This window comes from Argiope bruennichi, chromosome 6, assembly GCF_947563725.1.
Source record: "Argiope bruennichi chromosome 6, qqArgBrue1.1, whole genome shotgun sequence".
Taxonomy (NCBI): domain Eukaryota; kingdom Metazoa; phylum Arthropoda; class Arachnida; order Araneae; family Araneidae; genus Argiope; species Argiope bruennichi.
The window spans coordinates 66371637-66399016 of record NC_079156.1 but is presented as its reverse complement, the minus strand read 5'-3'; the positions used below and the strand labels follow the sequence as shown (position 1 = coordinate 66399016).

At 29.2% G+C, this 27380-nt stretch overlaps 1 protein-coding gene across 2 annotated transcripts in view; it reads right to left on the bottom strand.

Moving 5' to 3' along the window:
- Positions 1 to 945: 945 nt before the first annotated feature.
- The window catches only part of LOC129972599 (uncharacterized), a 151592-nt gene continuing 125157 nt past the window's right edge, over positions 946 to 27380 (bottom strand). For both annotated transcript variants that reach the window (XM_056086796.1, XM_056086797.1), the window contains exons 2-4: positions 18929 to 19045; positions 14363 to 14572; positions 946 to 1194 (exon numbers count right to left, since the gene is read on the bottom strand). In XM_056086796.1, coding sequence (XP_055942771.1) covers positions 1191 to 1194; positions 14363 to 14572; positions 18929 to 19045 — 331 coding nt within the window. In that variant the 3' untranslated portion in view covers positions 946 to 1190. The remainder of the gene's footprint in view (positions 1195 to 14362; positions 14573 to 18928; positions 19046 to 27380) is intronic.

Below are 27380 nucleotides of genomic sequence, written 5' to 3'. Positions count from 1 at the left end.
GTAATGCTTGCTATGGATTATATGAGTTTGTAGTGCTAAAAAACTGAATAGGATTTAGATATATTTAAAGTAATATTTATCAGTTCAAAATTTAAAAAAACAAAACATTTACACATTTTTTTTGAAGTAATGTAATGTATTCATTTAACAAAATATTAACTAATTTACATATGTTAGCAGCAGTTATTCTGTTCTACTAAAAATGATGCAGCTACAAATGTTACATATCATGGAATCCTCTTTTTGCATGTAAATTAAATAGTATATTATTTCAAAAGGAATTTATTTTATTTTTGTATGTAGTTTTTGTTTGTCATTAATCTGATGACTTTAAGCAAAGTTTATGCTAAATATTAGAAGAAATTTGATTACATATATATTATTATATATTTGAGTTTAATTTGAGCAACTAGTTATTAGAATATGAACCTTACCAATTCAACTTGATATACAAAATAAACTTTGTGGTATATTGTTTTACCCAATTAACAGTTTTGAATTTCATTGTAATGTATTTAAAAGTAATTCTTATGGTCAGAATTTAATTTTAGGTACTGATTATTGAGATCTTCTATAATGCAATTCAATATATAAAAGTTTAATTCCTACTCTTTCTGCAGTTTAAAGATGTATAAAAATATACATGACATTTTACTGTAATCAGGTTGCTGATGGTTTTCTGTACTGTCTCGTTATTTAGGCCTACAGATGTTGACCATTTAACTGAATAATTATATGTGGCATTGAAACAATCCATAACATAGTTAAATGCATTAATTAAACTTTATAGATGTGCTAATATTTCAAATTCAATGTTTAATTAGGTTGTTAGATTTAATATTTAGATATGTTGAAGTTTTTATTATGACTGCTCAATTTATGTTAGATAATAGTTAGTATAGAAAATTACGACAGAACAATATCAGGCATTTTGATACAGAGGAAATATAATTTTATTCTAATTCAAAACACGAAGCAAATGTAAATTAAGAATAGATGAGGATCAGCATTCATTATTTTCTACATACACTTAATTATCACACAAGTTCTAGATTACTAAAAATAACAAAAGTGTATTTAAAAAATATATATGATGACTGTATTAACATGGGTTATCATGGAAAATTTTAGAGAGGATGAAAACAGTGATTACAAAGGGTACATAAATTTAATCTTCAATAAACAATTCTTCACCTGAAAAGAAAAGAAAAGTGTGTTAAATAAATTATTGAAAAAGCCAGAACCATTTTGATAGAAATATTTTGTGTAAAATCTTGTAGGTTTAATAATTTCACCCTACAATGGAAGAAAGTGTGAATGCCATAAAGGGAAATTGCTTTTTTTTTTTTTTTGTAACCTAAAGAGTGAAACATTTTGATACAAAATACACATGTAAAGATTTTTGACGGTCTTTATTCTAAATAATTTTAAGGAAACAGTCCAATTTTTATGTATTTTCAAACTTCCTTTATAAAAAACCATGACGAGTACAGCGTCACATACTGAGTGTGAAGGAAAAAGAGACCGCGAGGACGTATTTCGAACTGATATAATTTTTGAATGGAATTTGCCATCATGGTGCTTTGGTTCTATGGAAAAAATCAAAATCTGCATAGCTTAGAAATTAAAGTTACAGTGGAGCAGAAAGTAGAGTAATTAAGAAATAATATTTAGAAACATAGATTAAGTTAAAGAAATTATTATGCCTACACACATATAGGAGTTGCTTTCTTAAGTTTTTCATCTACACCAGTATTGTATTAAAAAGTAGCGTACAAATGACATTAGAAAGAACCAATATAGTCATGTGTAAAATATTAAGAGAAGTGTTATTATTTTCCGCATAAAATAAATTTAAAAATGTGAGTCGCTGCTCAATTTTAATTGTTTTTTAATTTTTGCTATAAGAAAATGGGAGAATATTAAATATGTAATTTTAAATTCGAGTAATTTCGTTATGGATTAGTATAAAAGATGATTAAAATTTTGGGAACTAAAATTATGAAAAGAAATAACTTTAGATTGAAATTAGGCTGCCAAATAATATATAATATTTGAAAAATAATAATTTAGTAAAATAGTTATATAAAATACGAGTTATTTTTCGAAGCAGATGTTTTAGCAAAATGTTGTTTGATGCATTTTATTTTCACTACTATTCCTGTATTTTCTATATTAATGAATTCTTTTTGCTTTTTATTTATTGTACATCCCTACATTTTTTAAACATACTGGCACATTTTGTTCTATTTTGTGGAAAGACTTTTTTTTTAAATGAAACCTTAATTTCAAATTTAAAGTATTATCTAAATAAATAAAATAAAAAATAAACTATTTTGCAGTATTTCTGGGCATATTTTATTTCTTACTATAGAATTAAAGTTCGAGCAATTAGTTTTTCTCCCCCCCCCCCTTGTGGAAATTTGTATCTTAAAATGTGTCGAATGATATAACAGACTAGTCAGTAATCTTCAAATCTCAGTTGTGACATTAGAATATCTTTGTCTCTAAAGCTTTAGTAATACTAATAGAAATAATACTAATTTCACTGAGGAGTTATAACGTTTTTTAGACCTCGTATTAAAAAAAAAAAAAAAATGCGCTTAATAGATATGTATTTTTTCTCTAGCTTTTAGAGAATTCCAAATTTGAAATTAAATTCAAACTTTTGTTCCTGGGTGTTTATTTTCAAATTGAAGTTCTGTAAATCGATGTATGCAAAATATTTTTCATAGAAGAGTGCAAACGATTTCATAAAAAGACAGTGAAAGATTTCAAATGGTGATATATCAGGAATTTATAAAGATTTGAATTTTAACCGGACGAAATGTTGTAAAATGTAAACAACAACTTTTTTAAAGACTTTAATTTTTCTATTTCAAACATTTGGAATAGTAAATACTATTGGAAACAATTTCAATTCGTTGTACAGTAGACGTTTTCTCCGGAATTATTATAATAATTATCTCCGGAAAAATTGTAGTTTTAGATTTTCTTTACCTTTAATATTCCCGTTGACAGTTTTATCTTTAAATGTATGTTTAGGAGGTTGTCCTTAGGAAATCTGCTAATGCAACATTCATGAGGGAGGGGGAGAGGGGATGAATTTGGGAAGATCATCAAACTTCTATATTATAGAAAGCCATTTGTTGCTAATTGGAACGGTAAGTATTCGAAAACTTTTTGTGTATCTCCTGATTATAAAATTTTAAGATTATGAGCAAAATCTAAAGAACCAACCAGTATACTTATCAACCAATTTTTATTTTATATGACTCCTAGCTATTCTTATCAATAATTACCTATCTGCCCCCCCCATTCCGCCTTCCTTCATTTTCGAATTTAGTTTAGTTATATTAACGTCCCGTTTTAAAGCAACCCTAGGGGATATTTTGGGACGGACCTCGTAATTTTGAACCGCAGTCAGATAACGAGGACGACACCTGAGCTGGTACAAAATACCAGCACGAGGAAGTATGGCCCCGACGGATTTAACATGCACCAGATCCGCTTACACGACGGTTCTTTGCTGGAACCAGGTCTCGAACCTGAAACCCTCCATTTTCGAGAAATATCGCGATTTTCATTTTTATGTGAATGAATTCAGTTTCATTTTCTCATATGCTTAATATAAAAAACATGGAAAATATTGTGATCATCAAAAAATTTGACCTCGAAATTTTAATGAAACTTCACATTGTAGGTCACCCTGAAATTCAAAAAAGCCCATTAAAAATTATTCTTGTATCATTTTCGAGCCTTGTGTTCGAAACGATAAAGTTAGATGAATGAAATTTGATGTACATTTTTATTGCTAGAATTGTAGATGTGTGTCCAATTTCGGCGAAAATCCAACAGTTGTTTTGCTATTTATTGATATCTATCTATTCATGCGTAATGTGAATACGATAATTCAAAAAAATACAATGGGTTAAATGAGATAAAGTTTGGCAAATAGTTTTATTAATTAAACTGAATACTTCTACTAAATTTTGGACCCAATTTGACAGTTGGTTAACTGTATCGGTTTGCTTTTGTGTATGTGGAACAAGTTTTAAAAATGAATTTCAAAATGTGACCTTTGTACTAAAATTTTAAATTTGTTTCATGTGTTTCATTTGTTTTTATATACAATTCATCAAAGTAAATGCTGGCCTTGTACACTGTAATTCGCCAAGACAGATGACAGTATACTTTATAATTTTTTTTAAATATGTTTTTTTTTCATGACGTTAAATACAAAAAGAATTATAACTTTGCCAATTTTCTAATTTGTGACCATTATGGCAAGATAATTAAATAAGCAAAACTATTTTAATGAAATGAAATTAAGGTAAATATTTACTGAAATATGGCAGCATTACAATTAAACCTTTATTGAAGTAGCTAATTCATCAGGGCATTCTATCATTCAATTATCAAGTTGAACCAAATAGCGTTGCAAACTTGACCTAATAAAGATTCCGTTAATGTTTTTAGATGATTAAATAAAAACACATTAATTACAGCAAATTACTTTAATGTTTGACTCATTTATATTTCGTTAGAAGAATTACTGAATGGGTGTTTTATTCTATTTCGCGTATTTGCAGAATTCTGTTTTTTGTCATAGCTGGAACCTAATATTAAGCGTTAGAATTAATTGAATTACTCTGCATAAAAGGGGTTTTAGTCTTTTCAGCGAGCTTCTCAAAAACGATGTGTTTCATGAACTGACAGAGAAATTCGGTTAATTTTGCTTAGGATGCTTTTCATTGTAATATCATTTCAGTTTTAAACTATGGCATCATCACATTTATGAATTTACCAATGTTCGGTTGACACTCGATGCAGAATATTTGTTATTTTTTCAAAATGGAAATGTGAATTAATTTATAAAAACGAGGAATAGAATAATAGATAAGATTGAATTCCTCGTATTTGACTTGAAAGAAATAAAATTTAAAAATTAATCTTATTGGGTTATTCTGATGCAATAAAATATTTTATTTATAAAGCGATTTTTTTTTTAAACAAGGCAAAATAGGAATTTTAACCAAAAAAAAAAAAAAACAGAACGTTTTGGGTTTTTGAAATATGCTATAAGAATGTATTTTAATTTCATTAACTAGCATTATTAATTAACATTTATTAACTAATAAAGAATTATACATCAATTTTAAAATATAATCAAGATAAAAATTATTTGAAAATGTTTAATTTTTTTTTTTTTTTTTGTTTGGAGAATATTTGTTTATCGTCTGCCATAAAACTTACTATCATTAAATTCATCAGAATGTTATTTAGATAAAACAATATATTTTAAGTCAGATTTTAATATTTTTTTTCTCAATGCTTTACAGTAATGCATCGAGTATAATAGTAATACATTGATGCATTATAGTAATGCAGAACGAATAAACTTTCTGTGCCATACAACTATATTTGGCTTTAAATTTTATCAATAAAAAGAAAGAAAACAATGCTGAAAAGATGTTCGGATTCAATAATCAATGTTATTCGCATATTTTTCGCAATTTATATTATATTACTAACAGATTCGTTTAACTTAATTCAATTACTTTTTTGTTCATGTATTCTGTACTGCATTCGGCCATCCATGAATTAGAATGCAAATGAAATCCTGCAATATCATGAACTATACAGAATAAATATAAAAATCGTTTGTATTGATTATTATCTTTCAGGCAGTTAAATGTTTTAATAAATAAGCAACAAATTCGTTTGCTGTATTAAAAAAATAAATAAATAGGAGGAGTGTATTATAACCCATTAACTACTGTGTACGCAAGCATTAAACTTATAAGTTTGATTAAATATTCATAAATATTAAATTTCTATGCTAGAATTATCTGGAATCTACCCATAAACATTTTAAGCATTTATTATATACGAATAACATTTAAAGTAGTATTTATATCTCTATAATGTAGACAGAAAAGAAAAATAGTTAAAAAGTTAAGACAAATTCGGCTTTCAAGAATTTAACCAAGCAACTTAGTTTCGAAAATTCGCCTGTATTTTGAGTTTTTACTTTCCTTTCAGATATAGACTATAAATGATCTTTGAATAAACTTTGCTCTTTGATATTTTATCTTAAAATAACCAATTTTTCTTCATTAGCGTGGAATTAATCATAATTAAATTAAAATAAATAACCTTAAGTTCCTTTTACTTGGGTTATAGAATACCTTTTTTCTTATTAAATAATACAGTGTAACAAGCCATTGCTACTACTTTATCAATTATTCATATTCTTTTCTACATCTACAATATTTTACAGCCCATGTAGGAAACATAACTACCACCTTTCACGGTATTTGTTATTTGTCTATCGAATTTTATGTCCTGACATGGACTTGTATTCTGTGAAAGGATATATAAATATAAGAGAATTGTCTTAGGATCGTAACTGATCGCGTAAAAAGAAACACCTCATAAAATCGGATCGAATAGATCTTAATCAAAAAACCTGAATCATTATTCATGTATTTTGATAAAAATATGGTGTTTTCAATAGTTGGGTAGAAACAATTCTTGTTAGCCACGAAAAAATGATTTGTTGTTACTTGAGTACAATTTTGTGTGCTTTTAATAATAAGTAATACAAAAATAATTGAAGTAGGAATAATACATAAAAAAAAAACACATGATTTTATTTGTATATTAAAAAAAATCTTGAGATTGAAAGTAAGATCGCTGCGGTGAATACTTGATGGCCCAAAGTAAAGAAACTTATCACTATAATAAATATAAACAAATTTGATATTTTTATAAAGAAAAACTAATTAGACATTTAAATTGTGCTAAAAGAAAAATAATTTTTATTGATATGTATTTTAAGCAACAATTAGCCGCTTTTAGTGACCAGTTGCTCCCACAGTATTTATAGTATTTATATGGTAGCGTTCACTAACTTTGACGAGTTTCATCTTATTATACCAAATAAATTATTCTAAGGATGATTTTAAATTATACTTTCATGAAAAAATATTTTGAGCATTTAATTAGTTAGCTATGTATGTAAAATGGCGAATAAAACTGGCTTAACTGTTGAAGCTGGGGCTGTACGAGAGTTTTATTTTGCGATTAAACGCCAAACTGACGAGGGCAGGTGGCTAGTGATGATATATTTAGAGATTGCGGGCTTTCAAATATAAATTAGCGAAATTGTCGAAACTCAGGGACTTTGTTGTGATTTTTGTATTGTGTGACAGGCGATCATTAATGATATGTTTGAGTCACGAACTTTTATATGAAATAAAACTAAGCAAATTTGAAACAGTCGTTCGAGCTAGGAGAATATTTTTTTTTCTGGGGAGTTGCTAGTTATTTTGTATATTATATCTAAATAATCAATGAACATAATATTGTACAAGTTAAATACATTTTATTTTTCAAATTTATTATGAAAAAAGGAAGGCTGATGTGCAAATGTTTAGCAGTTTCGTTTAATGAATAAGCGCTCCATCCAGGATCAAAAGAAGATAAAACTGCCCTAGACAAAACAAAAATCGAAGAAGCGCGAAGTGCAAATAAAGATGTTTTTAATAAATTAGAACTGCAATCAGATTCATAATTTAATTTCGCAATATTCGTTGTGGCTTATTCTGTTTTCGACTCCTCATGCTTGGTAAGTTTTGTTTTGATCTCCAGATTTTTAAAGGAGAAAAATATTTTGACAATCGTTGTTGATTATGTCTATCTTCAATTCCGACTGAACGAAAAAGAGATAAAGAAGGTTTAACTGTGGAATTGGATTAATGATATCGAATCAAGAAGAAGGAGATCGTGTAAGTGTCATCTTCAATTCCGACTGAACGAAAAAGAGATAAAGAATGTTTAACTGTGGAATTGGATTAATGATATCGAATCAAGAAGAAGGAGATCGTGTAAGTGTCATATTCGTTCGAAATTGCATATTCGCAAGGTTCACTTTATTTTTCCAATTATATAGGTTGTTTCTCTTTCTCCCTTTCTTTGTTGAACGATGTGGTTCGAAAATTGAACGCAGGCTCTTCTTTTTATTACATTCTGATTACGCGTTCCATAGTATGTTTTTGTTAAGCAATCGTCTTGTTTAAGGAAAAAAAAAAAAAAAAAAAAATCTGCTGCCAACATTTTTGCAATCACAGCTTTTTAGTTTCAAGTTGGAAAAAAAGTGAGGAGGGAAAGGGGGGGGGGGAGAAAGAAAAAAGCTGAAAATAGAACTAACATTCTTCCGATTGGCCAACGATTAGTTAAAATGGGAAAACTAACACCAATTTGAAAAAAAAAGGAAAGGATAGTTATAGTTGGAATTCTTTCCTCCTGAGAATAATTAAAGAATACAATATTTCTCCCAGGTAAATTTGCTGATTATTCAGTATTTCATTCAAATACAACTCGTGTTTATTTGATTAGTTTTGTTTATTTCGCACAAATGAAAAAGAAATATATATATATATATATATATATATATATATATATATATATATATATATATATATATATAAATATCAACTACAGCAAAATCCCTGTATTATTGAAGTTCCGTAAATCAAAAATCTCTATAGATTGAAAGTTTTTCAAGTATCTTGAATTTAAACCAGCGGCAGTGGTCTCCCTAAAACGTTCTCGCATACTGTCTAATAAATTTGTCACGCCTCATATGGCATTGGCATACAATAGTTACGAAATATTTACTTTTGGCTAGCATTTTGAATTTTTATTGAATTTATCGCGTCATCCGTGGTGAATTATTTGGTGATTAATTCCCTAGCATGCGATAATAGTATCCAAAAATCGAATTTGTGTTTTCAGACACATTTTTCTCAACTTATTGAAAAAAAATTGTCACAAAATTGCATTTGTAATAAAAAAATCCCATACAAAATTTGATATATTTAAATCACTGCGTTTTTGAATTATATCGTTTGCATACTTTTGAATGTACAATCCGACAGACGGTCAACCCCTTGTTGGATTTGGTTCAAATTTTTACAGCTGTCTACAGTATAGATGTTAAATCTGTATACCGAATTTCATCTATCTAGCTCTCTTCGTTTTGTAATTATCGTGTTAACTTATATTCGAACATTCGGATAGTAAACAGATTTCCACTAAACAGATTTCACACAAAAATTTGATAGAAATTTACTATTTTTGTATAAGTACCATATACCAAATTTCAACTGGCTAGCTCAAAGTATTTTTGAGTTATCTTTGTCACGGACAGACTAACGGACGTTTTCCAAAAATGTGTTTTATGAATTGAGGGAAATCTATAACGTGGATATTCTTCAAAATCTCGAGTTCGAATTTTTTTGACGCTTACTATACTTTCTTTACACTACGTATACGAGAAAGTAAAAATTAAATCGTGTATTGGATAAAAAAATTTGCATAATGAAAAGTGAGAATACCATTTGCTGTCAAAAAGCACCCATCATTTATGTTCATAAGATTATGTCTATAATCCTTATAGGCATAATATGAATTATTAATATTAAATATGAATTATGTCTATAATCCTTATAGACATAATTCATATTTATGTCTATAAGGATTATAAATTCATTATGAGAAAAAAAATATTTCATCGAGTCTGATTATTATAGAATTTTTAAAAATATTATTACGTCATTTACAAAAAAAGCAATGAACACTTGCCAATGAATCCTAACGTTATTTTTAGCCTCTGTGCTTTGAATTCTCTTCCTAATTTGGAATAAAGATTTTGTTCTTTTGCTTAATAAAGGGTCAGGAAGTGGGATTAAGAAATAAAGCCGCAGAAAAAAAAAAACAAAAAAAAAACAGTCTGAAATCCCAACAATTAGGGTATCAGCAGTTTTAAAAAAACATCGTTTGTATATTTTTGAAACAAATTTATTTGAATGTTTAATTCTTTTACTCTAAAAATTAACTATGTTAGTTGTGTAGTAAAAAACAATTAAAATTTACATTATGCATTTCTGTATAGTAAAAATTTCTATTTATCAAATTTTCCCCAGAAGTAATCAAGTGCGATATATAGAAGTTCCTCTGTGCGTGATCTTTTTCATTTTAAATAAATGAATAATAAAAAAATTCCAATCAATCTTTTCGCCTACGGTTATGTGCCTAACATATATATATACCGGGTGTCCCATAAATTTGTAAATACTTTAAAAATTCATAAAAATTAAAGGAATGAGTATATTTTAATGCGGTTTGCGAAACTGTTATTCTCATGAAGGAGGATTTTTTCTCATACAAAAAAAAAAAAAAAAAAAAAAAAGAAATAGTTCAAAAAATTGTCGATAGAGGGCGCTAAACACAAGCAAAACATACAATTCTACGGGAAAAATACTTTTATTTGCATGCAAGCAATTGTTTACATGCATATCACACCAGTACTACAGTACTTGTTCTATGTGTCCGCCATCACCACAAATAACAGTTTGGAAGCGGGAGACAACACGGGTAACTGAATCATACAGCATATCCGGATGAATGCATGAGATTTCGTAGCGAATGGCTTCCTTTAGCTGCACTAAGTTGGCCTATGGCGGTACACCCGAGACTTAAGGTAACAGCATTGCCAAAAATCAAGGGGTGTTAAATCTGGTGAGCGTGGGGGCCATTCATGTGTAAAGTGACGGCTGATTATCCGTTCTTCAGTAAAAGTTCTTCTCAAAAATGCCTTCACTTCGGTGTCGATGTGAGGAGGTGCCCCGTCTTGCATGAATGTCACTGTGTCAAGGGCATCGTGTTCCAATAAGGACGGTGTCACTTCTTTCTGTAACATTTCCAAGTAACTTGTTCCATTAACTGAACATGTCTTCCATCCTGCTTTTTTACAGGGCTTTTCAAAGAAAAAAAGGGCCTACAATAATGGATGCAGCGAAATCACACCAAACAGTAACCCGTGGTGAATGCAGGGGCTTCTCAGTGTAAGCATGTGGATTCTCATGTGCCCATATTCTACAGTTATGGGTATTAACTGCTCCATGCAAAGCAAAATGAGCCTCATCTGTCCACAATATTTTCAACAACCATCGCGGATCATCTTCAATTTTCGCCAAAGCCCAATTTGAGAATTCCAATCTCTTAAGCTGTATCATTTGGTAAGAGCTGATGTAGCGATTGCAATTTGTATGGATACAATTGCAATACACCATGAAGGATACGGTACACCGAAGTCTTTGGTATACCAGTTATTCGTGCCACTTCTCGTGCGCTACTGACTGCACTTGTAGACTGTTCCCTTAGCGTGTCCATTTGCGAAGAGACATCGGGAGTACGGACTGTTGTTAAACGAGGTGCACCACTGCTTGGCCGATGACACAAACTTCCAGTTTCTTCGAAACGGCGTACTAGGGAAACAAGTCCAGCAGGAGTGATCGGACCTGAACCTTTCTTCAATCTTTTCTGGGTCCTAAACTTTCGTAAGGCTTCAGCCGCCGATTCGTTGCTGACATAAAACAACTTTACCAATAGTGCTTTATTCACCAGTGTCAACATCTTAATACAAACCTAATGCAACCCTTTAGAAATGATGTGTCAATCGCTCACTCTGCCTTTCATAAGACTTTAATTTGCATATTTCCACTGATTTGCTTGTGTGCAGCGCCCTCTATTGACACATTTTTGAATTTTTTTTTCTGTATCAAAAAAATCCCCCTTCATGAGAATAATAGTTTCGCAAACCGCATTCAAATATACCCAGTCCTTCAATTTTTATGAATTTTTAAAGTATTTACAAATTTATGGGACACCCGGTATATAGGACTATAGAGAATTTGATATTTAAATTTGTAATTAAGTCGAAGTAATACTTGAATCAAAGGATAATATTCTTATGTATTTCAGATGTTCATTACAATCTTATATGGATCGAAAAGGTAATTAATATTGCATAAAGGATGTTATCCAATAAGGTCGTTAAATAAATTCGAAAATTGAAAGGTCAAATTATCACCATTTTGAATTAAGGACTGGAATTAATTATCAGAATTTACTTAATATAGCATTAATCAGTGTTATTTATAGTTAAATCCAGAATGTAATATTAAATCAAATGTTATAATTAAGCAAAATGATGGCTTCAGGATTACATTTATTCAAACCGTTAGATAGAAATTATATTCAAGTTTCGAATGTCTGTGACAAATAATAGAATAGAGTGATTAAAATCAAATTTTGGACTTTTAATCTATGATTAAAAGTCCAAAAACTTATGGTCCGTGTTTGATGAACTTTGATACATGAGTCAATACAAAATTTAGCATGTTATATTGAATCATATTTACAATGCTTACATTTTATTTGATTTCAGTTTATTTTCTGATAATTTAATAATTTATGTATAAAATAGTTTACTTTCTCTGTTGTTGACTTGGAGAAGTGAACATTGTAGAGAAGAAGTGTTAAATATACAATCTCTTTTTTTTTTTTAACTAAAGAACTAATTTTAATTTAAAATTGAATTCTTTCACATCGGACAGTCTGGCGTGTTCATTAAGACAAGACAACTTAGATGATCTTACAGAGAATAAATATTCTAAATACTAAATTTTTGTCACATATGATTTTCCTTAAACTTAAATTATAATAGACATATTAATGAGTTGTCCATCAATAGTTTTATTAGTCCATTAGTAACCTTATTAGTAAAGATACATCTGTAGAAAGAATCTGTATAAAGATTTAGATGGTGGAGAAAAATAATATCTGATTCTAGATTTAATAAAAATTTTAACCGCACGATATCCTGAAATATAATTTGATAAATGATTAAGATCAATCCAACATTAGATATATAGTTTGCCTAGTCATTGCAATTAAGACCAAAATGGTAGGGTTACATTATAAAGTGATGCGCTGCCTCGAAAGAGAATCGAGAAGAAACTAGAATTTTGTGCAATGCTGGATTATAAAAAGTTTACATTAAAGTAAATGTTGTAAAGATCCGAATGTAATGTATTTGCATTGTTAAAAAAAATCCAGCGGGTGTAATCTCGACAAAATTTTCTCATATACTAATAAAGATGTAATCACAGAGAATGCTTTGCATCGCTTTGGCATACAATAGATATGAAACATTAACATTTGGCATAAATTTAGCATTTTCACTGCATCTATCGTGTGATCCTTGGCGAGTTATTTGGCGATTAATCCCTGAGAGGCGGTTAATAAGATCTGAAAATCGAATTTGTTTTAGATATAGTTTTCCACAACGGATTGAAACAAAAATGAGACACAGAGCTAACCTTGTAATCACAAAATTACATACCAAATTTGATACATTTAAGTAACTGCGTTTTTGAGTTATGGCACTTGCATGTTTCTGAAAGTACAGATGGACAGACGGGGAACTCCTCGCTAGATTTGACTCACAATTTAAGAGATATCTGCACTGTATAAAAAAAAGTTAAATATGTATACCGATTTTTATTTATCCAACTCTCTTTGCTTTTATCGTTTTAACTTACATTCGAACATATGGACAGACAGACTTCCTCTGAACGAAGTTTGCTCAAAATTTGACAACAATATACAAATTTAATGTAAAAACTGTATATCAAATTTCATCCATCTTTCTCAAATCGTTTTTGAGTTATTTTTGTCTCAGACAGACAAACATATTTTAAAAATGTGTCATTCGAACTCAGATGAGGTCTAAAAAGTGGATATTTCCTAAATTCTCGAGATCGAAATTTTTGACCATTACAATACATTTATACTTCGCATATGAGAAAGTTAAAATACAACTCTAGTGCATCAATTTCTGTTTTGTATCGTTATTTAATATATTTACATGGAATAAGAAAGGGCAAGCTTGTTCCATGAGTATTTTTTTAAAAATCAAAAAGGAATAATCTTTGCAATGCTGAGAAAAGCGAGATATTTTTCAGTCATGCGATGATAATTCTGCATTGTGAATTCAAAAGTCATTTCACTAAATTTCTTCATCTTGCTTGTCTAATTTCGTACACATATTATGAAAAAAACAAAACAACCCGTGGAATTCCCAATCATTTCAAGATAGACGCTCTTCCCCGTGATCTGGGCGTCCTGGGTTCGAGTCCCGGTTTGGGCATGGTTGTTCTTCCGTTGTTCTATCTGTGAGATGTGTGAATGTGCCCTCCTGTAAAAAGGGGTTGTGTAAGCGAGAATGCGTGATGCGTGTGTAGCAAAGTCGTACTCTTGGCCCTAGTTGGAGCTACTATAAAAACAAGAGATGCTCCCCCTCCGGCTTAAATTGCTGTCTTCGTAACAGCGGACTTGTCCGTGGCAAGTGCCATAGGAAACAACAACAACAAGATAGACGCGAAACATGCAAAACAACAAAATCCTCAAACGGTGAATAATTTATTTTCAAGATTCCATGCACACTTACTTGGAAACGTCTTCGTTGCCTTGCAGATCCCTGTTTTCCAGGTCGTTCGCTCGAAATCGGAAGAGTCTCTCGGGAAATCGGTGCGAATACATGATGGCCTCTCGCCTGCTGGAGGGATACTTAAGCCTGGCCTCTCGCAAGATGTCCAGGGGGAAATCTTCTTCCACTTGGTTTGAGAGATCCATGTCGTAGCTGCGCTTCCTCTTGCCCCTACAACCATGACAAGTGTGAAAAAAAAATTAAGGTTACATAAACAGCAGTTGGTGACAAACAAATTAGTTTTGACTGTTGAGTTTCTGGAGCATGTAAAGAAGGCAACAGAATGGGCTTTGTATGGCGCAATTTATTCATAGCTTATTTCAGTGTAAATGTATGTTATTGGGAAAGATATTTCTGCATATTAGTCAATTACTAAGTCCTCCGTAGGCACTGGTATTCAATCGAATATCTAATTTAAAACAATCTTTTATCTATCTATACTTATATATAAAGCTCAATGTGTGTGTTGGCACTCTACAGAAAAGACCATTTGACCTACAGCTACCAAATTTGGTACGTGTATACCTTTTAGGTCGGAAATGTGCACCTAGGGTCCCTTTTTTGGAATTTTTAATTAGAATTTTAATTATTAATTTCAGTTTTTTTTCCCAACAGTAATGAGGCTAGGGTTAACATTTTTCGGCGGATTATTTCAAACGATTCTGTTTATTTTCTTAATGTTTTATGCATTTAAAATTAAACATTGTTAATTAATCCATGTTTCAGATTCATTCTGAAGTACTTTTGAATTAAAATAAAACAGAATAAAGGAAATTACAAATGTCTAATCTGCATAACGTTACCCCAACTGGAGTAGAAAAATTCACGCATTTGCGTTACCGTAACTGGCGTTGAAAATTCATGCATGCGCATTGTGTTCTGATTGTTGTGACTGATTGCGGACTTGATTTAAATTATTTTTAGGTTAGTTGCATGATTTTATAATTAAATTGTATTTATGTTAGTTATATATTTTTTTGTATATGCTTATAGTTTTAAATACATTGTTTCTTAAGTAGTCATGATGAATCTGAGAAATTTTGTTGACAAAATTTTGAAATATTGCATAAATTAAGAAAGATATTCTTTAGTGCCCATAAAGTTTAAACGCTCAGTGACTGTTTTCAGTAATCATATTACAAAAAAATACTTTGTTTCAGTAAAAAATATTATTATATTATTGCAGATTAATCCTTTCCACTTTAATTTATAGTATAAATTCTACGGGAGCTAACAGAAAATTAGAAAGATACATATTACGTTATGACTGAAGACCTTTATAATATTATGAGTGAATTATATGACTATCAAAATTTGAAGTTTTAAAATATTTTGATGAAGAAGCTATTAAAGTAGGAATTGCATAAAATATTTAATTATTAAAATTTTAACGAACATTAAGATTGGCGAACCGGCTGGTCGCCAAAGGCAGTTAGTTATTAATAAAATAACTAATCGTGAAAGTTATGTATTTACTCTTCCGCTGTCTAACTTTTTCTTGCAGTCTAAATTTTCCGTTTAACAATCATCCACGTGTTACTGAAAAGCTATACCAGCGGGAGTAGTCTCCACAAAACTTTCTCGCATATTCTCTAATTCACTTGTCATGCCAGAAAATGTCTTGCATGGTATTGGCGTACAACAGTTACGAAATATTAACTTTTGGCGTGAATTCAACATTTTTACTGAATCGGTCATAGCATCCTTGGCGAGTTATTTGACGATTAATTCCTGGCATGCATTCATAATATTCAAGAATCAAATTTGTATTTTAGACATGTTATTCTCAACCAATTGAAACAAAAATTTGACACAAAACTGCACTTGTAGTCACAAAATCCCACACCAAATTTTATATATTTAAGTCACTGTGTTTTTGAACTATCGCGTTTACATGCTTTTGAAAGTAAGTCAGATAGTCAGCCCCTGATTGGATTTGTGCCAAAATTTGTCAGGTGTAAATCTCTGTACCGAATTGTATCTGTCTAGCTCTCTTCTTTTTATCGTAATTATCGTGTTAGCATATTCAAACAGCCGGGCAGACGGACTTCCTCTAAACACATTTTACTCAAAACATGATAGAAATCTGCAAATTTGGTATAAAAACCGTATAACAAATTTCAATCTTCTAGCTAGACGGGCATTTACTAAAAATGTGTTTTTAGAACTCAAGGAGGTCTAAAACGGGGAGATTCGTCAATATTTCGAGTTCGAATTTTTTGACGATTATTATACTATCTACATATAAGAGAAAGTAAAAAAAAAAAAAAAAATATTATTTTACTTTACTCTGCCTTGATATAAAATTTTTATTTATTTTGTTGGATTTTCAGTTTGTTTTGTCAACTATCAGATACGACTGCAAATATATAAAAATGAAGGCTAATTAATTTATTTTTCTCCTATGCTTTCTTTTGTTTACACTAACAAATCTTCTCTAAAAGGGAAATTATGTCACATTATTACACATGGTAATGAATCCGAGAAAAAACAGTCGCAACTGCTCATACTTTATAACTCAAAGCTGGTGAATAGGAAGCTTTATATTATGTCTAATTAAGAAAGAGTTTACACAAAGGTCTTGTAATGTCAACAAAACATAAGCAAAATACAAATCAAAATACATTGATTAGTTAATTCAATTTGGATTAGATTAATTGAGACAATTTGTATCATTATATTCACTTATTTATAAAGACAAGCTACTTTTCATTTATTTACTTTTTTATGAGGACGAAAGAATTTTTATTTTTTATCTGTTTATGACAAACGATTTTGAATTCATTTATTTACAAAAGTGCAAACGATTTTCAATTTAACCGATATTCATTTTTTAGCAAATGATTTTCATCAATTTAAAATTGTTTATTTAAAAGAGCAAATGATTTTTCCCTTTATGAATTGTTTATTAACTTAGAACTAAAGTTGTTCTTTTAATTTTTATTGAATTTGAAAATATTTTCTCGACATATTTTATAAAATATAGCGGTTATTTCTGTGAAAATTGTTATTGGAATGTACCAAAGAAAAGAAAATTTCTTGAAAATGAGCTGCAATTCTCTTTCATTAATATTTTTGAAATTAAAAAAAAACATGCATTGTATATTAATTTTCCTGGCCTGCTTTATTTTAGTCACTTTATATTAATTTAATATTTTCATGTTATATTCCTAAAGAGAGGCTGTAAATATGAATAATTGATGCTGAACAATCAGTGGAAAAAATTTATTTTTGAACACGATTAAAAAATGTGCAGGAAGTTACACTTATTTCTGTATTTATTATAACAAAATAAAATCTGCTGCTTTTATTTTAATTAATATAATCCGTAGAATGTCTTTTCAAGAATTTATAAATGTCAAATCTTATTTAAAATAGCTGTATTGTAGCTATTTCACTTTCTTATTCCTAATTTATATTGCCGCTTTCTTTTAATTTTGCATTTAGATAGACATTGCGTAGGAATGTTAACGTCTAAATAGAGGTATTTTAAAATTAAGTCTTTATAATTTGTAGAAATAGGATCAGAAATGGAAACAAGCATAGAAGTGGGGAGTAATTAAGTCAGATAAGTGTACTTGTTGTAACTAAACAATTAGGCAAGTAATATAGTGATTTCAACTTTTAACAATTTTGTCAAAGCAATTGCTCTAATCCCTTCGTCACTCTTAACAAACACCATTAAGTCATTCAATTTACAAATTATTAAATGATTCATTTAACATCTAGGTTCTAAAATTTTCTTGATTTAGTGAAATTTACAATGGGACAAAAGACATACCCGGTATTTGCTGGTAAAATTTGACTCATTTTACTTCGTCACACTTAGAAAACTAATAGGTGTGTTTTTGTTTTTCCGACGACTTTCTCGTGCTTAAACAGTATGGTGAATTTTGTGTTTAACTTTGTAGGGCAGTTAATTGTGTCAGAATTTTAGACATCTACCCGTTTTCTGATACTGGCTGTTTCCAAATTAAAGGAGGTAAAATTACCCAGCCATATTTTTTTTTCCTTGAAGAAAAGAAGAAGTTGCGTTACATATAACAATATTTCATTACTATAGTCTTTACAATTCAATATAATTTTTATAGGGAAAGAACAAAAAGATACTTTCTGTTTTGCTTATATTTAGTGTAAAGACATGCAGATGCATAAATAATACTATATAATTAAAAGTAAATACTAAAACTAAAATGAAGGCAGACGAATCAAGCTTAAAATATTATCTTGCTTATGATGTTCGAGTTATCCAAAAGTTCAGATATCTCAATTTTTTCCCGTTGTAAATGTAAAAAAAAAAAAAAAAAAAAAAAAAAACGAAGAATATATTATAACTTTATCATCATCTATTAATTGAATGTTCTTCTAGTTTTCTTTTAAGCAAGAAGATAAATAAGGAAAATCAGAGAAAATAAGAAAAAGCACTTATACAATATTATAAAGGGAATACTAAATTCTACGCGATTTGGATAAAATGAATTTATAGCTTCTTCATTTGTGCTATTTACAATTTAAATCGTCACTCACAATGTTAGTGGATCGATGACACCAAAGGCCACATCCCTATTTCCCCCTTGCTTCGCCAAGGCAAGCAGTGTCTCTATTTCGGCTAGTCTTTGATCAGAAATGCCGCTTCTTCGTTCTCTGGAAAAAAGAATAAAAACAAATTAGGTGATGTGTATGCATGAATTACATTGAGTGCATTTTATTCAAAATTTAAGTTTTATTTATTTATTTATTTTGCCGAAATTAGAGCGATCAGCAATTTTTGCAACGGAAAATATTTATGAAATTAAAGATGACAAAAGTTGGCCCAAATTGCTCGAATGAAAATTAATCGAAATTGAGATATATTTGCAAATTAATTAGTTTCGCGAAACTCGTATCATGAAAAAGCTATCGTCTGATTAAAAGTTTTATTTCTTTTTATTTATATAAACTTATATTTTTATATAAAAATGAAAATTTGTTTTCATAATGAATTTAATGCCTTTTTGTTTTTCAAAATAATACATAATTTATTACGTTCTTTCCTTTAAGTTATTCATATTTATTGTACTGATGAGGATACCTAATAATTGACTTTTCACTACTTCTAAAAACTTCGTATTGTTGTGTAATATTTTATTAACAATTTATTTATTAATATTTTATTTTCAGAACTCTATTCAAATTTTAATTAAATTTTGATTATTCACGAGGTGTTTCATTTGGTATTCATTTCCTGGAAAATGAATTCCATATTGGTGCTAAATTATTGTTATTTTGATAATTATTTATGGTGATGAAATATAAAATATATTAAGTCTAACTGTGAAATTAAGAATGAAATGCAATATGAAAAGAATGAATTATGAGTAATTGTGAAAGAAATATGAAATATAATAATTATTTTTAATGATGAATTAGGAAATATATCGAAGAATGAAAATAGAAAATAAAAATGTTTTTAAAACATACTTTTTTTGTGTACTAAAAAAGATAATATTTTAATGACAAAATCATTGATAAGTGGGATGCTGAAACAACAGATAAGGAAACTGGTCCAAACAAAATTATTTGTTTGTATGGAAATTGAAAACAACAGATAAGAAAAATAAATAGATAAAAACAGATAAATCTCAAAGAATTCCACAAGGAAGAAAATAAAAAAAAAATTATAACTGCTATTAAAATCTGAATTTATTTAGAATATTATTCTGTTTTTTTCCCCTCCTCCATTCGATATATTTAAAATAATTGGCTAAACTAAAGAGCCTGTCTTCCAATCCAAATGATTCCGATTTCCCAATTTTCATTTCACATGAAAGCTTTCGTCCCCAAGATGCTGGGGGTACGTATTTTATAAAATGTATGTATGTATAAAATATATTTTTGATTATAAAAAATATTGCTAAAGAACCCTTGCTTGTTATCAAAATGGCGTTCAAAATGAATCAAGAGTTATTGAAAAGTTTCTAAAGTGAAGATGAAGGAAAAGGTTCAATGCATTATTTGGTTTCATGCATTTAAATCTGCCATTATTGTTCTATTTCAATTTTGGGATTACATAAAGATATAATGTTTGCAACGTCAATTGAAGACAACGATACACTCAAAGTTAGGATCGCATATACTGTGTCTAATGTAACTTATGAAATGCTGGAAAATACTTTGCGAAAACGGGATTACTACCTTGACATTCTACTACCAAAAAAACTCACATAGAAATTTATTGACATAACTGGGTTTATTAAACACTTTATAAATGTGTTTACAATGCATAGAAACAATCAAATATATTGTAATATTTTTTACTGTCATTTTTTTGAAATCATAGAAAAACATTATTTTGACTTTTATCCTCTATTTCATTTAAGATCTCTATATTTTGTGTATGATCGCCTACCTATCTTTAATCTATTTCGAGAGAAATATCAAAAAATGCTAATTTATGATATACGTAGAAGTTAGATATGTTTTTCCCAACCGACTGGAACAAAAATTTGACATAAAACTGCTCTTGTAGTCAAAAATGACATGTCAAATTTGATATATTTAAGTCATTGTGTTTTTTAATTGCATTGCGTTTACATTTTTCTGAAAGCACAGACCGACAGACAGTCAACTCCTTGTTGGATTTAGTTCACATTCTAACGGTGATCACACTATAGATGTTAAATCTGTGTACTGAATCTTATCTATCTAGCTCTGTTCGTTTTGTAATTATCGTGTTAATTTATATTCGAACAGCCTCTGAACAGATTTTACCCAAACTTTGACAGGAAACTGCAAATTTGGTGTAAAAACCGTATGCCAAACTTCAACTGTCTAGCTCAGAGCAATTTTGAATTATCTTTGTCACATACATTTTCCAAAAAAATGTGTTTTTCGAATAAGGGAGGTCGAAAACTTGGAGATTCGTTAAAAACTTGAGTTCCAATGTTTTGACGGTTATTATACTTTCTCTGTACTACGTATAAGGGCCGCGGTGGCCTGGTGGTAAAGTCTCGGCTTCGGAACCGGAGGGTTTCAGGTTCGTGACCCGATTCCACCGAAGAACCGTCGTGTAAGGGGGTCTGTTGCACGTTAAAACCGTCATGACCAAACATTCTCCCGCTGGTGTGGTGTGGAGAGGGGGGTGCCAGCTCAGGTGTCGTCCTCGTCATCTGACCGTGGTTCAAAATTACGAGGTCCGTCCCAAAATAGCCCTAGTGTTGCTTCAAACGGGATTTTAATATAATCAAACCAAACCAAACTGTACTACGTATACTAGAAAATAGAAAGTATTCTCTTTCAATGCAATCCAATGAAAGGAATCTGATTGATTGATTGCACTGCAACAAAATATTGCCCGGTATGGTGAATGTTATGATCAAAATTGTAACATATTTATTTATTGAGAAGAAGTAAAATTATACATAAAATTATAAGTAAGGCCTTCATACGTTAAAAGAGATGATATATTTGAAATATGAAAGCAATCCCGCCTGCATTCTTTTATTTCCAAAAGAAATTTATTCAATAGAACATACCAATATATTCTGTAAGAAAATAGAATTAAAACTTTGTGCAACTTTTATTCTGCATTTTAAAAAGTAAAATCTGAACAGCACATTACTTAACTTGATTTTCCTACATGAAATAGTTTCATAATTTTTTTTTCTTACAATCCAGAACTAAAAATTTTGTAATAAATTTAAGAACTAAAAATTTACGAATATTTTACTGCTTTTAAAACCGAATCCTTCTAATTAGGTGCGGCCGTGCAAAATGAAAGATGGGTATTTCTTTTATTTTGAAGCCAGGTTCAACTCAATTTAAAATCGCGTTGAAACTTAGTTAAAACGTGTGAAGTAAAATAAGAAACCTTTTTAACCTTTTTCCCCAAGTGACACTTGTCTTTTTATTAGATTGGCAGCAGAGTTTAAATGAACTTAATAAAACGAAGTGTAACCGTGTGTACTTTACATAATGCAACGATTCGTCTTTTTTTAAGCCAGTGCCAGATAAAATACTTGGTGAAATTTTATCTTTATAGTAGAAAAAAAAAAAAAAGATATATGTTGGAGAATACGAAGTTCAGACGTTGGTGAAGTTGAGAAAGTGCAAAGTTCTTTTTAGAGAAATTTTATTTTACTGGACAATTTTTTACAGTTGAATCTTTTAAGGCCAAGATTTAACATAAATGGGACTTCATTTAGTTTCAATTTTTCAAGCCAAAACCTCGAAGTTTATCAGTTGAAATTATTTCAACGATGGCTGAATGTAGGAAAACTGATCGATGACCTTAATTCAAGTGAGGTTATAATTACACAACAAATAAAATTTTGAAATGTTATCCAATATCCAACAAACCGTTGCTTTACACTCTGATGTGACATCATAACCATTTTATTCTTACAAGAACTTGCACAGATTCCAAATTGAAAATGGCAGATTGTTTCATCTAACCATTAATCGATTTCATTAATTGCAAGATTAGATATATTTTTCCTTATTAGCCGCTTTTGGCGACCGACTCGTTCGTCGGTAAAGTTAGTTGTGTTTAATTTCAATGAATTTCTTAGCTTTTTGTCTCTCAAATTCATAAGAATTATTAAAATTAATCCTCTGTCTACCCTCTACAGATGGTTCTTTTTGAAAATTTCTGGTTACTCTCCAACTTTTTTAGTGTTACTCTAATTGCTTCGCGTAGTATAAATGGTGTGAAATATAAAATTTTATAAACATAAAATTGAACATTTTTGCTCATTGTGAGCATAGAAATTCGAAAAGGGAGCAATAAAAAGTGTTTTAAAAGACAGAGAAATGTTTAAAACTGGCATGAATAAGCGGAATAATACTATAATTATTTATTTCTAGGTTGTCGTTTACCAAGAATATTCAAACATAGAGACCGAGAGTGATAATAAGAAGCATAGTAATTATTTTATTTCTACTTTGTCTTTTACCAAGAACATTCAAATATAGAAAAAGGAAGATAATAAGAAGCATAGTAATTGTAATATTTCTAGATTGTCCTTTATCAAGAATATTTTAACATAGAGACCGGGAGATAATAAGAAACATAGTAATTATTTATTTCTTTGTTGTCCTTTACCAAGAATATTCAAACATCTAGAGATAATAAGAAGCATAGTAATTATTTTATTTCTGAGTTGTCCTTTACCAAAAACATTAAAACATAGAGACCGGAAGATAATAAGAAACTTAGTAATTCTTTATTTCTTTGTTATCCTTTATCAAGAATATTCAAACATAGATATCTAGAGATAATAAGAAGTACAGTAATTATTTTGTTTCTGTGTTGTCCTTTACCAAGAACATTCAAATATAGAAACAGGAAGATAATAAGAGGCACAGCAGTTAACCAAGTTGATACTATATTCAGCTTGTTGAAAGAAATAGGAAAGCATTCACCAGTTTCGGCAGATGTCGCTGCAACTCGCGTTTTATCCTTGTTGATTAGGATTTAATTGTTCCGACAAGGTACCGGAAATTTGCGTGGGGACCATTTTCTGCCGTTTTATCGCCAACTAGGAGTGACCTCCAGCTTCCGGTAATTGAAAATTGCTCATAACTCTAGCGGGACTCGGTGGAAATGGACTATCCCCCTTCCTATAGTGGGCCGTCGGGATTTCTCAATTTCTACCGGGACTCTGGCTAAATGAAAATAGGACCTCTCTATCAAGTTTATGAGGCGTGCCTCAACTCGAAATGGAAGTCCTTTTTGCTGAAAGAGAAGCAAGTTCGCAGACGAGTTTTTGGAAAAGTTTCCCGAAATATTCATAATTCGATATTTTACTGGTTTTTAATATGATAATTTTATAAGCTGACATATTATCTGCGATTTTTATGATGGAGAAAAAAAATCGTTTGAAACATTTTAAAGGTTAGATTGATTGACTTAATAGCTGCCAAATTTGACAGATAGTTTTTTTCTTAGGTGGTAGGTGCTCATTAATTAGTGCTTTTAAAATAATTTCAGATATGAATGAATTTATACATAGGGAATAGAAATTTTTAGATAGGAAATAATTTTGAATAGATTTTTAATTTAAAATTAATCAGGAATGCTGAAGTTTTCGCCCTATAATTTTAGAACATATTATCGTAAAAAAAACTCTACTAAATTAAAATTTAAATAAAAAAGTTTTTCAGTCATACCAGTTTTATTTCCGTCCTCCTTTTTTCTAATTTTAATATTTTACAAAACATTTAAGCATATTTTACAACAGTATCTTTTCATTGGTTTAAAACTGTATTTATACATACGGGCGGTTAGGCGATGTTAAGTATATTTTTATGTGCACATTAATGCTGCGGCATACTTAAGGATAAATATTAAAAACAATATAAAGATAGACGAATCAAGTTTAAAATATTCTTTTTGAATGTTCAATCTTGAGATTTGATTTCTTCTAAATTCTTTTAACTGTACATAGTAGGCTCTCTCTAATCAGATACATATTGGATTGGACATCTGTCTGATTATAAAATGCCCGAACTATAGAAAATCTTACTGAATTATATACAGTGATATTTTTTTTACAAATGCGAAACCAGCCAACAATATATTAGGCAGAAAATACTGTGTTAAAGTGTCGAATAGAAGCAGGTTTAACCATTTCAGCCCAAATATGAATACACATCCCTAAGATGAGACTTCAATCCATATTTGGTAAATAAATCTCACTTTTACATGGATTAGAAAAAAACTATTTTATATGCATTTTTATGTAGAAACAACCATTTTTACATGTTATTTAAAATTTTAATCATGCAAAAGTCCAATAGAAAGAGTTATTTTAAATTTATGCATGAAAAGGGGAAGGTTTCAAGTTTTAACGGGAAAGAATGATTCACAACAAGTTATTCTAAAGATGCATCGGACTACTGGGAATGCCGGAGTAACGAACGTCAGATTAGAGAGAATTTACTGTTTTATAATTTTTTCATACAGAATACGATTTTTCAATACGTTGTACATATTTGTAGCATATGCAAACGATTTTGGTTAAATTTCTATATTTTTGATTAAAAAGAGCGTTTTTCTGCTGTTTGTTGACAAAACTGTGTTAAAAAATTTTATTTTAATTTTTTAATTGTCAATTTTCTTAAATTGATACCTATTTAATTGTTATAAATATTGCAAATTCTTGTAAACAATTAAAAATAATTAAATTCGTTATTTGATGACATTTAGCTTATAGTAGCAAAATTGAATTAAAATCTAGTGATTAGTTAATAAATAAAGTTTCGAAAATATTAAAATATTGTATTTTCACCAAGAATACAATCGAGCTCAAAATTAATTTCAAAACTCTTTCATATGGAATGAAAAACAGTCAACGCAGCTTTATATTTATCACCGAGAAAGAAATCAAATTAAATAAAAGTGTATAGAGTCATAATTTATGTTCTAAAAGAAAAGAAAAGAAGAAAGTTACGTGATCGTTAGTTGAAAGATAGAAGTGAAGTTCAAGAAATTCTTTTTAGCATTTATTTTTAATTAATTTTTTTAAACAAAAAAAATTCTTTTAGAATCAAAAATTTACTAATGCAGAGTAGCGGACTTAAATGCAATTATTTCTCGTTAGCTTAGACGTGAAAATGCTGCAAATGAAGAATTAAGACCTATTTTTTTTAACATCTAACTTTTTATTCTAAGAACAATTCTAAAAAAAATCAAGACAAATGCATTTTTTTTTGCTTTGAAATTAAGACATAAAATTTCTGATTACTCTGTTTGTAGTCTGAATGATTATATTTTATTGAAAGAATTTTTTTTAAAGCTTCGTTAGGAGAATGTGTAGGAAACATAATACATGAAACTAGAAACTATTTTCTCCCTTTTATACGAAGCATACAAAGAGAAAGAATTATAATCGCCAAAAAATTCGAATTCGTGATTTTGAAGAATCTCCATGTTTTCGAACTCCATGAGTTGGAGTTATGTAAATATAATAATTCAAAACTGCTTTGAGCTAGACGGATGGAATATGAAATGCGGTCTTTACACCGAATTGGTAAGTTTCTGCTATATTTTCAACAAAATATCTTAAAAATAATATATTTAGAGAGCATAGTTTAAAGCATACGATTAAATTTTTTTTTTGTGTAGAATATAAATAAAAAGATTGCATAAATAATAAAAATAGCTAAAAGATGAAAAAATAAATAAATAAATAAAATAAAAAATAAAAAAAATAAAAAAAAATAACCCTTTTTCCCGCTTTCTTTTTCGTAGTTACAAAATGCCATTTGGAAATATCGTTTGATTTCAATTTTCATTTTCTAATTAATGCTCTTATTTTTTAAAAAGTTTTCAGAATTTTTTTTATAAGAATATACGTCTCTTCGAAAATTTTGAATATAAACAAAACAATTAAAAATTTTTAATTACTCGCTAAAAAGTACTTATTTAGGTTTCAAAAATAAAAACTAATCTGGCTTTTTTTAAAACTTTAACTTTTTACATAATTATATTAAGTTTAAAAAATAGACATTGCTTAAACATAATAGATGACAAAATTTAAAACAAACATTAATATTATATGAAAACAAATTTTATTGAATTCATTTTAATGAAAGAGTCATTAAAGATAAAAATCCAATCTTAAAAAAAAAGTTTTTTTTTTCTTTTGGTATGAAGACAGACAAAGCAAAAAGTGAGTTAATAAAAACATTTTAAAATATAAACTTTCTTTCCCATTGACAGAGTTTCATCTATAATTAAACAAATTATACTTATTCAAATATATAAAAAACAATCAATGCAAAAGGCATAAACTACTTCGATTTTGTTTAGTTTACTTCTAAGAAAATAAATGTTTATATAATTTTTTCATTTCAATTACTATTTATCAGACGAATTCGAAATTGAAGAAAATCTTTTGACTTATAAGCTAATATTATTAATATCAACCTTAAAGGGAGTCTGGAAAATTGTTTACCCTCTGGAAAACCAAGAACACCGAGATTAATATCTGTGGCA